General features: G+C 33.5%; 1 protein-coding gene across 1 annotated transcript in view; it reads right to left on the bottom strand.

Annotated features, from left to right (window-relative positions):
- Window positions 1–2,809: 2,809 nt before the first annotated feature.
- Window positions 2,810–13,185, bottom strand: part of GFRAL (GDNF family receptor alpha like) — a 57,066-nt gene continuing 46,690 nt past the window's right edge. Inside the window, 4 exon segments of the mRNA XM_060021644.1 lie at window positions 2,810–2,863; window positions 2,865–2,883; window positions 5,334–5,403; window positions 5,490–5,585. Of these exon segments, the coding sequence (XP_059877627.1) occupies window positions 2,810–2,863; window positions 2,865–2,883; window positions 5,334–5,403; window positions 5,490–5,585 (239 nt within the window).

Below are 13,185 nucleotides of genomic sequence, written 5' to 3'. Positions count from 1 at the left end.
ATTGAGGTATCAGGGGCATTAACAAATTTTGTTTTCCTATTAAATACCTTTAAATTCTACTGTTTTAGTCCAGTTGCTTATTGTTTGCAGAGAATAATTTTGATGGCATGACCCCAAAAGAATAGGTGTCTCTGAAGCTTGCTCTTAGCAGAACATCTATAACTTCTGAATTTCCTCTTTGTGGAAATTCTGTTTCCCAATGTTTTTCTTCATAGCTTGTATCTCACCTTTACCTTCTAAGCATGACCCTTCTGTCCTGATGGTACACTTATTTGGCATCAGGGACCCCTGATGTTTTATTTTATTAATATCTGGAAACATTGTCTACTAATACTAATCTGGGAAACATTTATTTAAAATTTCTAGTGCTACTGAGGCAGAGGTTCCCAACACAGATGAGTCCTCTGAAGTGCACCTCTGCTTGGATGGAAGTCCCCACAAAAAACCCAGGCAGTAGTGTTTACCTCATCACTCACCGGATCCTGTAACTTGACGGTCAGTAGCACAGCCTTCAAGTGTTTCCCCTGCCAACGAATGGATGATCTCCATGTTTCTGGAAAAAGATTCACTGGAAGATGAAATGTTCTTGCCTACACAAAGCAACCAATATTGTTTTCTACCAGACGAATTGTGTTCGTTAATGACTAGAAAAAGAATCCTGAATTGGTAGAACTTGAGCTCCTTGACAGCCTGAGAAACACTGTTTTAGGTTTGGGCTCTTTAGTTCCAAAGAGCCCAATGAAAAATAGAACTTAAGCTCAAATTGTTCAGTTTATTTGTTTGAGCTCATGAAAGACATCATTTAATTTACAAAGGAGATAGTCTAGATTTTGTAGCAGAAACTGTTGACTATCTACCCAAGATTCCTCTCCTGTTTATCCTTGCTAAGTAGAACTCTGAGTTTACTTGGAAATTCACCCTTTCTTCAGGTGATTCAGGGATTAGACTATCAATTATGGCAATTTGAATTCCTATATTTCCATGTCTTCTTATAAAGTCTGACTTGTGCCAGTCATTCATTGACTATGAAAGGGTGGAAAAGAAAAATTTGAGTCCTGGGAGGTATCACTGAACTGCTAAGTCAACCGACCCTTGAGATGTTCTGCTTTGGACCTCTTGATATATGAAATATTATGTATTCCTTTTCATTTAAGACATTTTATTACAGGTAAAAGCATCTAATTACTAGACATGTAATCTAGATTGCTATAGATGGTACTACAGAGAGGAATATCTAAAACAGGTATTTCCTGGTTGTTTATGTACAAAAATGACACAATTACAGCTGGGATAAGTGATTGGCAGTAGAATTTAGGAATTAAGATAAAAGATTCTAAAATCTGCTATATCTGTGCTCAATTACTAATTTTTATATTGACTAGTGTGAGACTTTGAGAAATTGCTTAATCTCTTTAACTATTAGTTATTACTTCACACTCCATCCCCCCCTTTTCTGCTCAACACAAACATATTTCTAAAAGCAACTTGACTTTGTTCCTCTGTTTTCTAGGGAACAGTTCTTTTCCTAGGCATTAGTAAGGCTGCAATAAATGGCAGTGACTTGGAAATGGAAAGACCTACATTCTCTTCATATAACTAAGAGAATTAGCAGCCACTGGAATATGGAGAGCTCCTTGAGGGAGCTTTGTGATTCACCAAGTTATTCTTCCCTGTTTGAAAAAATAAAGGATGGCTTTTCCATTACTCCAAGTAAACATAGCCAAATGTTAACTTTAAATTTGATTTAATGTAGACAATTTGATCTGAAGTATAGTGAAGAGCAATAGATCTGATACCAACAGGTAGAAAATGTTTGACCTTTAATTGTAAATATATCAGTAAATATATGTTCCTGTTCTTGAATATTTGAGTCTCTGCATCACTACAGATAAAACTAACTCATGTGTGTTCTTAGAAATGGGTATAATGTGATTGCAGAGAGTTAAAAAGCACATATGTATCAACAACTTAACAAACATCTTTTCCACAATTTTCTATTCACACTTATATTCTGATGTCAAATCAGGCCAAAAGTAACATTATAGTAACAATATAGAAAGTAACAATTATCATGTTACTTTATCATTGCAGAAGTTCATAATAATTCGCATAGGAAAAAATTAAATTTACAAATGAAATATATCATTGAAATGCACATGGATTTTTTGGCCAGTGTAGTTGCTTTACATCTTTATGAATATGACATAAAAACATCAAGTTAACAAAGTACAGTTCAATAGTATTCAAATTACAAAAATCCAAAGATATCACTTCCGATTTTTAAGACTAATCGTCTAATCAAATATATTTAGAAACTTAAAGTTAATGCTAATTATGTAGTTGATGACTTGGAAATGGATATTCAAATGACACATATACTGGTTATTTTTATTAGCAGTTTCCTTTTGGCAAGTTAATAGGTATTTATAAAACTGATCAGAAAATACTCTGCTAACTATAAAATGTTATATTATGATACAACAAATTATTCTTATATGGACTCAAATTTATTATGAAACAAACTACGCAGAGTGTAGCTTAGAATAACACTATCTTTTGCCTTCAAGAGTAATTTTGTAATTCTATACGAGTGTCCAAAGATACCACTGTAAATTTATACTTGAATTTTTTCCTAAGAAAAAACAAATCTAACATCATTCCAATTATTATACCTTACATGAACATACTTAATGATCCAGTATCATTAAATCCATCCTAACATTTTCTTTGTTGACAATGGATAGGATATTCTGTTGACTGGCTACAAAGACTTGCTTTAAAGAAAGTGATTGTTAATTATTCGTGACTCTCAATGAATCATGAGTCCTCCAGGTATTTGGATTGGTGAAGGGTCTCTTGTTTTGACTTGATATTCTGAAGGTTCTATATAAAAGTAAAAGTAAAAGTTAACAGTATGTTATTTTAAGGATTTTAAAAATGTGTCTGTGCTTATTTTTTGGTTGGATTCTATGCCTGGAGGGGAAGATAATTAAGTTTTTGAATGCAAAGTTTCAAAAGTAGAATATTCTATGGTCTTTCTAAGTATCATGCACTTAAATATGATCTCCAAGTAACCATTTTCTAAAAGAAAAATAGTCTTTTTTCTCAAATATTTAAACTTTAATCATTGTTTTCGCTGCAAATTTCTTTGAAGATTTAGGGCTGTTTTAATTTAGCATAACATGGAGTAAATGCAAAATCCTTCATCTTTACTGGATTAGATTTGCCCACCAGGTGAGTGGTTCACATGGTTCACATGAAGATTTGCTTCACATGGATTAGACTTGCCCACCAGGTGAGTGGCAAACAGCCTGCTTTATGAAGAAGGTATTGTTGATCTTCAATGTGAAGTAACACAGGTTTTGTTGTTACTGATGCTTCTGTTTTGTTTTGTTCCTTCTTTCCATGATGGCTTTTACTTTTGTCATTTCTTAACCCTGGGTCTGGATCTTTCAGATTACATATAAGGATCAAATTTAAATTGCATGGAAAATAATTGATAACTAAATGTAATATAATAATAATGGTATAATATAATTATAATATATTACAATGTGATATTATAACTAATAAAAATATTATAATATATAATATGAATGATTTGCTTTTAAATACATATTAGAGTCAATTCAAGATTTTTGCCTATAACACTCCTATTGTCATCCAGTAAAGAAATATATCTTTCTCTGAGGGCAAGAAAGGAGGTTAAATAACAGCTGATATATAGGAAATTTTGAGTAGCCATATAGGCCTCATCTACCTGGGGCACAACAGTAATCTGTAATAAAACCAAGGTGGCAGATGTGAAGTTTATACATTAAGTGAGTGACTAAAAAATAAAGACTGAAAACCTTTAAGATTTTTGCTAAGCTAGAAAGTTTTTGGTGCTTCTCTCAAACAATACCTCTGTGATGGAATATCTAGGCAGGCCCAGTAACTGAACCATGCTCGCAAATATTTTAAACCAAATAAAGGAAAGTTTAATAAATTCCAAATGCTATTTTTCCCCCTTGAAACTGACTCTTATTTGTTGGCCTTTAAACTATATCTTGGAACTCAAAGAATATCTTTTCATACAAATACAACTTTTAAGGCCTTGGAGAGAAGCAGTGTGTTTGGTATTGATATTGGTCAGCATTAAGTTAAACAGAGGAGCTGGGTCCAACAAGGGAATATGTTAGCTGGGATTACTTTTAAAAATAAGTAAGTTTGAATGTCTGTAGACAGAGCACACATTCATCACGTGCCCAACTCCTTGGTACCACCATACACCTTCCCCACTAAATCTTGCACTTGATCTGTCTGGTCATCAAAGCCTTGGAGTCTGAGGAACCATATGTGTACAAGCATCATCAAGTTTACTGACTCTTCTTCTCTGAGCATCATGAGATCAGAGAAATGTCCATCACCTCTGCTGCCCTCAGACCTAATCTTACTGATAAGTATATTTTATGTGTATGTATATAATATATATGTATATATACACTTAATATATATATTTCTTCATTAACATTTATGATACTCAAATTATACCTCTGTGATGGAATATTTGTATTCCATTTTGTATACAAAAATGTATACATTTGTATCATGAATAAGCAAATGAACAGCATTGATATTTAAATATGAGGGGTTTTTTTAAATTAAAACTAAGCAACTGAACACCACTTTATATCGATTTGTAAGTGTTATATAAGTAGAAATATTTTAAACCCTAGACATGTAGGAATCTAGAAGTTGATATATCTCTAACCTGAGGTCTCACATTCACAATGAAGGCAGCCAAGAAAACAGAAGATTTGGAAAGAGTGAATTAACATCAGGCAATAGTAATACGTCTTTCTAAGGATACCCAGTGAGGCCTCATTACATGTCTCATTTAATAACTACATGGTAAAATATGAATAAAGCTCATTAGCATATAAGAAATTAGAGTGAAGAGTAAATTTTCAGTTAAGTATAAAGTGTATGAAGTACACAGCAGGTCCATTATATGAGCTGATTAATCCTGCAAGTGATCTGATTAAGGAATGCAGCAAAGTTCAATCTGGATTTTGTAGGAAAACGGGGAAAATGATTGGGAGCCATTTCACTGGGAGAACAATGCATATGTGCTTATAAAATGCAACATGAAAGAATCCCTGTGATCACATTTACCTTACATATGAAGACAGAGTAACGTTTTCATGTACTCATCCCACATTAAGAATGGTTTCCTAAGTCTTAATGGAGAAGCTTTCCTTCTCGGCCCTGGTAAGCTCTGCCATTGTGAAATGTGCTTTCACAGGGCTGGCCCCTTTCTAGCCCTTCCCTTCTGACTTGCATCCAGTTACCTCAGTTTGACCATCACCAAGAGAAGAATTCCACAGGTGACTGCCATGCACATGACAGCATAGATGACTTCTAGAAACAAAAGATTTTTTTTAATTACTGGATTTTTAGAGAGAATAAATACTAAAAATATTTTAGAGGATGGATTTTTCACTGACCATTGAAGGGGGAATGAAATCTGCTGAGAGTTATTTCCTTTGCATGTTTTCCTTTATGCAATGCAATGCCTTTGACATTATGCAGTGTCAGATAATCTGAAAGAAAATAATGAAAATGAGATAAAAGTATTTAAAAGTCATGCATTATCTTTATTCTGTGGGTTGTAATTTGCTTTGTATTATAAGGCAACAATTTTTATTTCTATGATATTATCTTAATAAAATATGATAGATTTGGGTGAAACGGGGAGTACTTTTATTCAATTTTAACAGCTTTTTTTTCACCCTTTAATCAAATAATTTCATAATAGAAGTTGTGTGGTTGTTTTTCTTTTTTTTTTTTTTCCCCCAAACCATGACTAGGAAAATGATTACATTTTATAAGACAGCTCATAGTACCTTATACATAGACTAGGAAAAAAAAAAACACAGTAATTTAAGGCTACCCATTGTGATACAGAAAAAGAGTCCTTCTTTACAAGAGTGATTGTTTGAATGTGCTTTTAACAATATCTCATTTCCCTAAGACCCACAGTATTTATGAATTCTTAAAGTACGTAAGGGAGACTCCCTAAACAAATCACACTGTTTGCCTCTCTACCTAGACACTTCAATATCCGGTTTTGTTATTTCCCCTATTCTGTCTCCCTTTTCAGCCCCTTCACTTTCTATTGCTTTTACCTATTTTTGCCTTACCGAAGGGATCCTGTTGGCCATTCTGTGGCCCTTGTCTTCTCGACCATGTTTTTCTAAACACATTTCCACCCTCACATCACAACTCATAAGACAAGAAGATGTAATCCGTAGACTTAACTGATAGAACTATTTTAGGTGACTTTATTGATAACTTTGAAGTGAAATCATCCCTAGTTTTGATTCAAGTCAACACATATATGAATGTCAAACATACCAATAACACAATAACCAATTTATTTGATGATAATTGGTTCAGGTGGGTTTTGAGACTTAAAAAAAGGGGGTGGGAAACAGACAAAGCCTCCACTTGAGAGACCCTTTGCTGTCTTTTATAGATGTTTCATGCATTTTGAGACCTGGAAGTCTAAGTCTGAGTGGATAGTTTTTTGTGGAAGTGAGTGTATCAAATAGCAGGGTATTGCATCCAATGACAAGAGTGACAGGAGGCTCTGAACAGGAAAGGAGATGAGAAGGTATATTACCAACAGCTCCATTCAGCCTCTCTCCACCCAGGGCTGATGTTGTCAGAAGCCAGCTCCTTGGAAGTCAAGGTTTGAGATCTGTGCTGAGACTAATTGGTAGAAAGCACAGGAGCCAGACTGTTTCAGATCAGTAATAAAACTCTCAGGGTGGGTCCAGGAGAAGCAGCCCAATACAAGAGCTAGAAAAGTAACTGAGGATTTTGTCACTGAAAACTCATTCTCAAGGAGTCTGACCTCCAACATAGTTAAGACATTTTTAGTTCAAGATTGTTTTAATCCCCAACTCATATATCAGATTATCCTATATTTATAAAAGTCTGACCTTCTTGGGAAGTGAAAAATCAACCTCTTCTGAATGTAAAAACAATAGAGGTAGAGGTTGTGATTATTTTTTCACTTTTTTGGTTATAAAATAATTCTGTTATTCACTAGAAAGTTGGAATGGAAAAATCGAGCTATTTCAAATAATACCATTTTTATAACAGTGGTCCTTTTTGGGGGAAGAATTAATTTCAATCAAATTAAGCATACAGATTTTTAGTGAAGTAAGTGATCATAATCAAATCTTATATTTAAATAAATTGGAATATTAAGAATAAATTATTTTGTTTCTTTTTAAATTTTATGGTATTTTGTGATATTTTAGGCAGATTCATGACCAAAATGTAAATGTATATAATGTACACTGGCTGATTATTCAGTACATCTTGCCTAGTTAGGTATTACAATTCATCTTTGTATAAGAAAAAAGGTATGATTTTGATTAATTAGGCTATCTTTTAGATATATAACTGCCTAAAGTAATTGTTAAACATTCACCTAGCAAGGCATAGAAAGAATTGTCTCATTCACTACATTTCACTCACATGGAACTCATTAACAAAGTTATAATAGATCAATGACAGAAATGCTAGCTAATGATCCCAGTGAAAATTTTTATGTGACTAGCAGTCACTCCACAATCTTAAATATTGCACCCTAGGAGGATACCAAATATCAGTTAGAGATTAATGTTACAGAAGGTTTCTTGGCTACTGAAGCCCATTGGAGATTCTTTCCCACCTTTTATAAACAGTGAGATTTACTGTGCTTTATAACCATGAAATTAAAGTCGGCAGAGTTAATAATCAACCTCAGTCCCACACCATCTGCTATATTTATAGATAAACACTGTCAGTGACTTGTTTTTCTTAACTCCTACCCTAGAGGAATTAAATATTATTATGAACTATATTGTAAAATCCCTGTACAGTTGACAGGAAATCAAGATTAATTTCAACCTTACAGTAAGCACAAATTTATATAGTATTCTCCCCAAATGAGCTTCAGAGATGGGATCATTTCTCCTTTTTCCTTCCAAAAGCCTTGTACAGCATTGGCTGAGAGCTGATGCAGACCAAACCTCTACTTTGCATAATTTATATGAAGTGGTAAATGCATTGTAAAAAATGTGGTAAATCAGATACAAAGTAATGATTTAAAAATAAGTGTCAGAATTCATGAAACAGAAATTAAACTTAGCACAAACTGCAAATCTGTAAACCTTCAATTAAAATTTAAATAAAGCATAATCTAGAAGAGTCTTATTGGAGGAAAAATTTGATGAAAATGAACATTTTCATAGAACAGTTTTTAAAATATATTCTTGTAGCTGTCTTTATATAGTATATATATATATATATATATATATATATATATATATATATACTTTTTCAGATTCTTTTCCATTATAGGTTATTAAAAGATATTAAATATAGTTCCCTGTGCTATACAGTAGGTCCTTGTTGGTTATCTATTTTATATATAGTAGTGTGTATATGTTAATTCCAAAATCCTAATTTACCCCATTAATGCATCTCATGGCATAGTTAAAATTCTGTTGTCTACTTTCTAAGTTTAAATAAAAGAGCACCAATACCATGGCAACATCTTAGTGAGAATGAAAATTCAAGGATGATCTTCTTGGTTATCCCAGGATCAGTTTTATTCATAATTTGGTCAATATTTTCTCATCTGAAGGTATGTAAATTAGAGGTGAGTTTTGAATTGTTTCACCTAATGATCAGGATTGAGATTTCATGTATCATGGACTCTTTTGATCATCAGTGTATGAAAACATCCTGCTGAAGTGGATCTAAGGAGCATTGCTTCTGGGAAGAAGGGAAAACATATCAGCATCTACAAGTTTGAAAATCCAATACTTTAGTAATACAATAAATCAAGGTGTAAACACCTAACATGGATATAACATCATTTTTACTAAAATGTATGTAGTAAAAACTAAACCAACTAAATAATATGCTTTCCCTAAACAGTCATAGTATGCATCAATGAGGCATATTCTTTTATTTAGTTCACAAACTTCAAAGAAGATAAAAGCATGTCTTAGGTTTATTTTCTTCCACTGTGGCTAAACACACTGTGGTTGCCAGGGGCTGGGGGGAAGTGGAAACTTAGGAGTTATTAGTCAACAGGTATAAAGTTTCAGTGATGCAAGATGAATGAGTCTAGGAATCTACTGTACACCATAGTGCCTATCATTAGCAATACTGAATTGTATGCTTACAATTTTTCTGAGAAGGTAGATCTTAGGTTAAGTGCTCAAATTATTACTAAATGCAAGTTCGTGTGCCCAACACACAGTGAGCCCAAACAAACTGAAATATCAGAGTTTGGAGCAGAGAAAGGTTTATTGCAGGGCCCAGCAAGGAAAATGGGTGGCTCATACTCAAATTACCCTGAACTCCCTGCAGGGTTCCAGAAAAGCATTTTAAAGGCCAGGGGAGGGGAGGGGTTGCAGGGTATGTGATCAGCTCATGCACAATTCTCTGACTGGTTGATATTGAGGTAACTGGGCAGTTAACATTATCAATCCTTAGGCATCAGAAGTTTCAGACTACATGCTCATGATCATCAAGTAGTTAATTTCTTCCATTTGGTGGTGGTTTAAGCATCTGAAAAACTCAGGAAATGTGCATCAGATGCTAGGAGCTAAAACAGAGGGTATGGGGGAGGGGTCTGTCCCAGGAAAGCCCCATAGGGTCCTGATCATTTACATTATCACACAAAATAATAATAGAGGATGGCAGGGAATCTTTGGAGGTGATGGATATGCTTATGGTATAGATTGTGGTGATGGTTTCATGGTGTATACTTATCTTCAAACTCATCAAGCTGTATGCATTAAATATGTACAGCTTTCTGTATATCAAAAACAAAAACAAAAAAAACCAAAAAGCATATAAATTAATAAGTATACCTTCAAGAATATTTGCCTAGATCTTTTGTCATGAGCCAAAAGCTCAGTGTTAGTAAATGACTGCATTGACAAGCCTGGTAACCACTCTTTTATCTGTGGTTGAATGACAGTGGTGTTCACATGTCTAATGGATTTGCTTGGTGATTATGGTGAGTTTCAACTGCATTACTAAAATATTTCAAATGTTCTATGTTTTTCTTAATAGTTTCTGCAAATAATGAAATAGTCACTGAGATGGCAATTGGAATGCAAATTATACTATTTCTGAAAACTAACACTAGATTTTATCAATATAGTATTATTGTGTTAGAAGGCCATGTTTTAAAGCTTGAAAGTAAGAAAAAAATCTGTCATCTGCAGTTTTGGGCTCATACAAAATAGATCTAAAGATATAGATCAAAAATAGGAATAGAATATTTGTGGTTAGGGTATATATCTGTAAATACGCAAGTGTGTATGTAGGGTAGAATTACAAAATTGGATGGGACTTCTTAGATTATTTTAGTCAAAATTTCAGTGCAGTGCTCCATTCTGCCTCATTCTGGACTGTCATCACCATTCCAGGAATGAGCCGTTTAATACTTTTTGCCCTTCTATTACTATTGAAGGTCAGTTCTAATTAAAATAGGAAGTAGCGTTCTAGGCTGTTCTTTTATGAACTTAAGATGATAAATCTACTTTCCTTTGTTGGTATCACTGCCTAGCTCTCTGGCTGCTACATGTATAAGTGTGTTTGTGGGGAGAGAGATAGATAGATAGAGAGAGAGAGGTCTCACTGTCACTAGACCACACAGAGCAATGCTTTCCAAACATTAATATGAATCTTCTGTTTATCTTAAAATGCCAATTTTGATTCAGTAGGTCTGGGATAATGCAGAGATTCTGAATCTCTTAAAGCTTCCTAGGTGATGATGATGATGCTGGAAGAATATATATATTCATATATATGTACACAGAATGGCAGAGAGAGATGCATGTACGTACTCATGTAACATACAAAATGCTTTACTTCCATGTATATGGTGCTTCATACTTTACAAGGCACTTTGACAAACACTGTTTAAATTTTATAACAACTAGCCACGTAGGAATTATTAGCTCAACTTAAAGAAACTCAGACTCAGAATAGCTGTCTTGTCCAAGATCACAGAGCTGATAAATAGTGAAGACGTAATTTGTAGCAAAATTTTCTACCAAATATATATTTTAAAAAAATGTCGTGGAGACCACAAAAGCATGTAAAACATTTTCAGGTTTTTCTAATGTGGCAGCCATATGGATTAGGAAATAGTTTGAAAAATAATAGGGACCAGTTGAATTTGATAGTGTTGTACAATAAGAAGCATTTAGTAGTATTATCTGATCACAAATCTCCATGATTATATATATAATATACATATATATAATTTTCTGTTGATGAAAATCACAATAGAATACATAATATCTAATAACTAAAGCATCTGAAATGCCTCACGTATACCTGTAGGATTTTTCAACTTGCACACACCTCTGAAATATGTTCATCATTTTCAATTTCAGATCAACTAAATCAACCACTTTAACTTTGACATTTAACAGAAATATTTTAAAAAATGAATGCCGCAATTTTCAAGGTGATATCTTAGACTATGATATCAATATGAGTATTTTCCGTTTTTACAGACGTAGAGTTAGGACCATATGTAAAGCTTTCCAGAGTATTCACCAGGCAAAGGGCATACAAAAAATAATACACAAAACAGCAGTGTAACTATTTTTTGTTGTTGCTGTAATGTATGTCTACATCAATATAACCTGAGTATCAGATGAAAAATATAAAGTAATCCCATGGTTTAAATCTGCCTATATCTGGAATGAGTTCAATAGACAAAAATGTGTTCCCAAAATTGAACAGTAATTTTTACTGTGAATTACATTCTAGGAGATCTTGAATTTTTACCTTGAGTTATATAGGAAGTCTTGTAATAAGACAAATGTAAGCTAAGAATGGGAATAATCTACACTATATTTTATTAATTTTAAAAGTTTATGTTTTCATGTCTGGAGGTTTTTAATGTACAGAATTTTTTTAATGAAAAAGTATACGTGACAATACTATTAATTGTCCAGATAGCTTTCTGATGTCTTTGGAATTGAATGATTCACTACTGTCTACCCTTTTGGAAATGTACAAGACTTTACCTGGCAGGTGTACACAATTGTTTCAAACACTGATGGAAAACACCAAGAAAAAGAGAGTTAGGGAAAAAAATAAAGGGTAGAGATACATTTTTGGAGAGTCTTCATAGTCATTTGGAATGATGAGGTGATTCAGAAAATTTTGTAAGTTACTGAGTTTTAAAATGAGAAAAATGGTATACAATTGTAGTATTTTTTCAATGCACATACATTTGCGAAATTTCAGCAAAAAGTTGAATATCAAAGTATGAGATGTACTATTAATTCTTCTTAGACAGTAACCTTCTTGAGAATAGACATCATATCCATCTAATTTATAGTATAACATGGATGACACAATGCCATGCCCATGCAATTATCTGATGGCCGAAAAGTGTGTATGAGCAAGTTTCATGTCTGAAATAACACATCTGTCCCTGTGCAGTGACATACATTTTGAAATATATATCTATATCATGTTTAGTTCTTTCTCATCTTTAACTGACATTAGCCAAGGGTCTTCACATTAATCACATATTATCACCACTTCTTAAAATGTAAATTCAGTGTACCAACTGCCATGCATATTGTTGCCCAATCAAAAAAAATCTGTTAAGAAACTATTTCACCTGGTGATTAATTCTAGCAGTCAAGTTTGTTCATTGATGGGCTAGGAGTAAGCATCTTGGTCATCGGATGAGGAGAATTTTGAGAATTTCTCTGAGCTTCAGTTTTCTCATTTGTAAAATGAGACGAGTAATACCTATGTTTGCAAGATTTTTGAGAGTGAAAAATAATATTAAAATAACAGAGCTCTTGGGAACTTCCATGAGAAGAAGTATGCACAGGTGGGGATGAAGGGAAGGGAAACAGGGATAAGAGAAGGGATTCCTTTTATGGTTCTTTATCTCCTTCCCTTTTCCCTTCCTTCCTTTCTCCCTTGTCTCCTTTCCTTAGAAAGATTTCCTGAGGCCAAATGACTGAAGTAAAACCTGTCATTTTCTATTTCAGAAACCTGATTCCAGGTAGACATAGTAAAGTCCAGGTTTGTTAGAAGAGGCAGTTTTCTAAGCTGTTCCATGAAACACTAGTTCTGCAGAAT

This window comes from Delphinus delphis, chromosome 10 (genome assembly GCF_949987515.2).
Source record: "Delphinus delphis chromosome 10, mDelDel1.2, whole genome shotgun sequence".
In the NCBI taxonomy this organism is placed as follows: Eukaryota; Metazoa; Chordata; class Mammalia; order Artiodactyla; family Delphinidae; genus Delphinus; species Delphinus delphis.
Note: the sequence above shows the minus strand (reverse complement) of the source record. Positions and strands in the feature narration are given on the sequence as shown.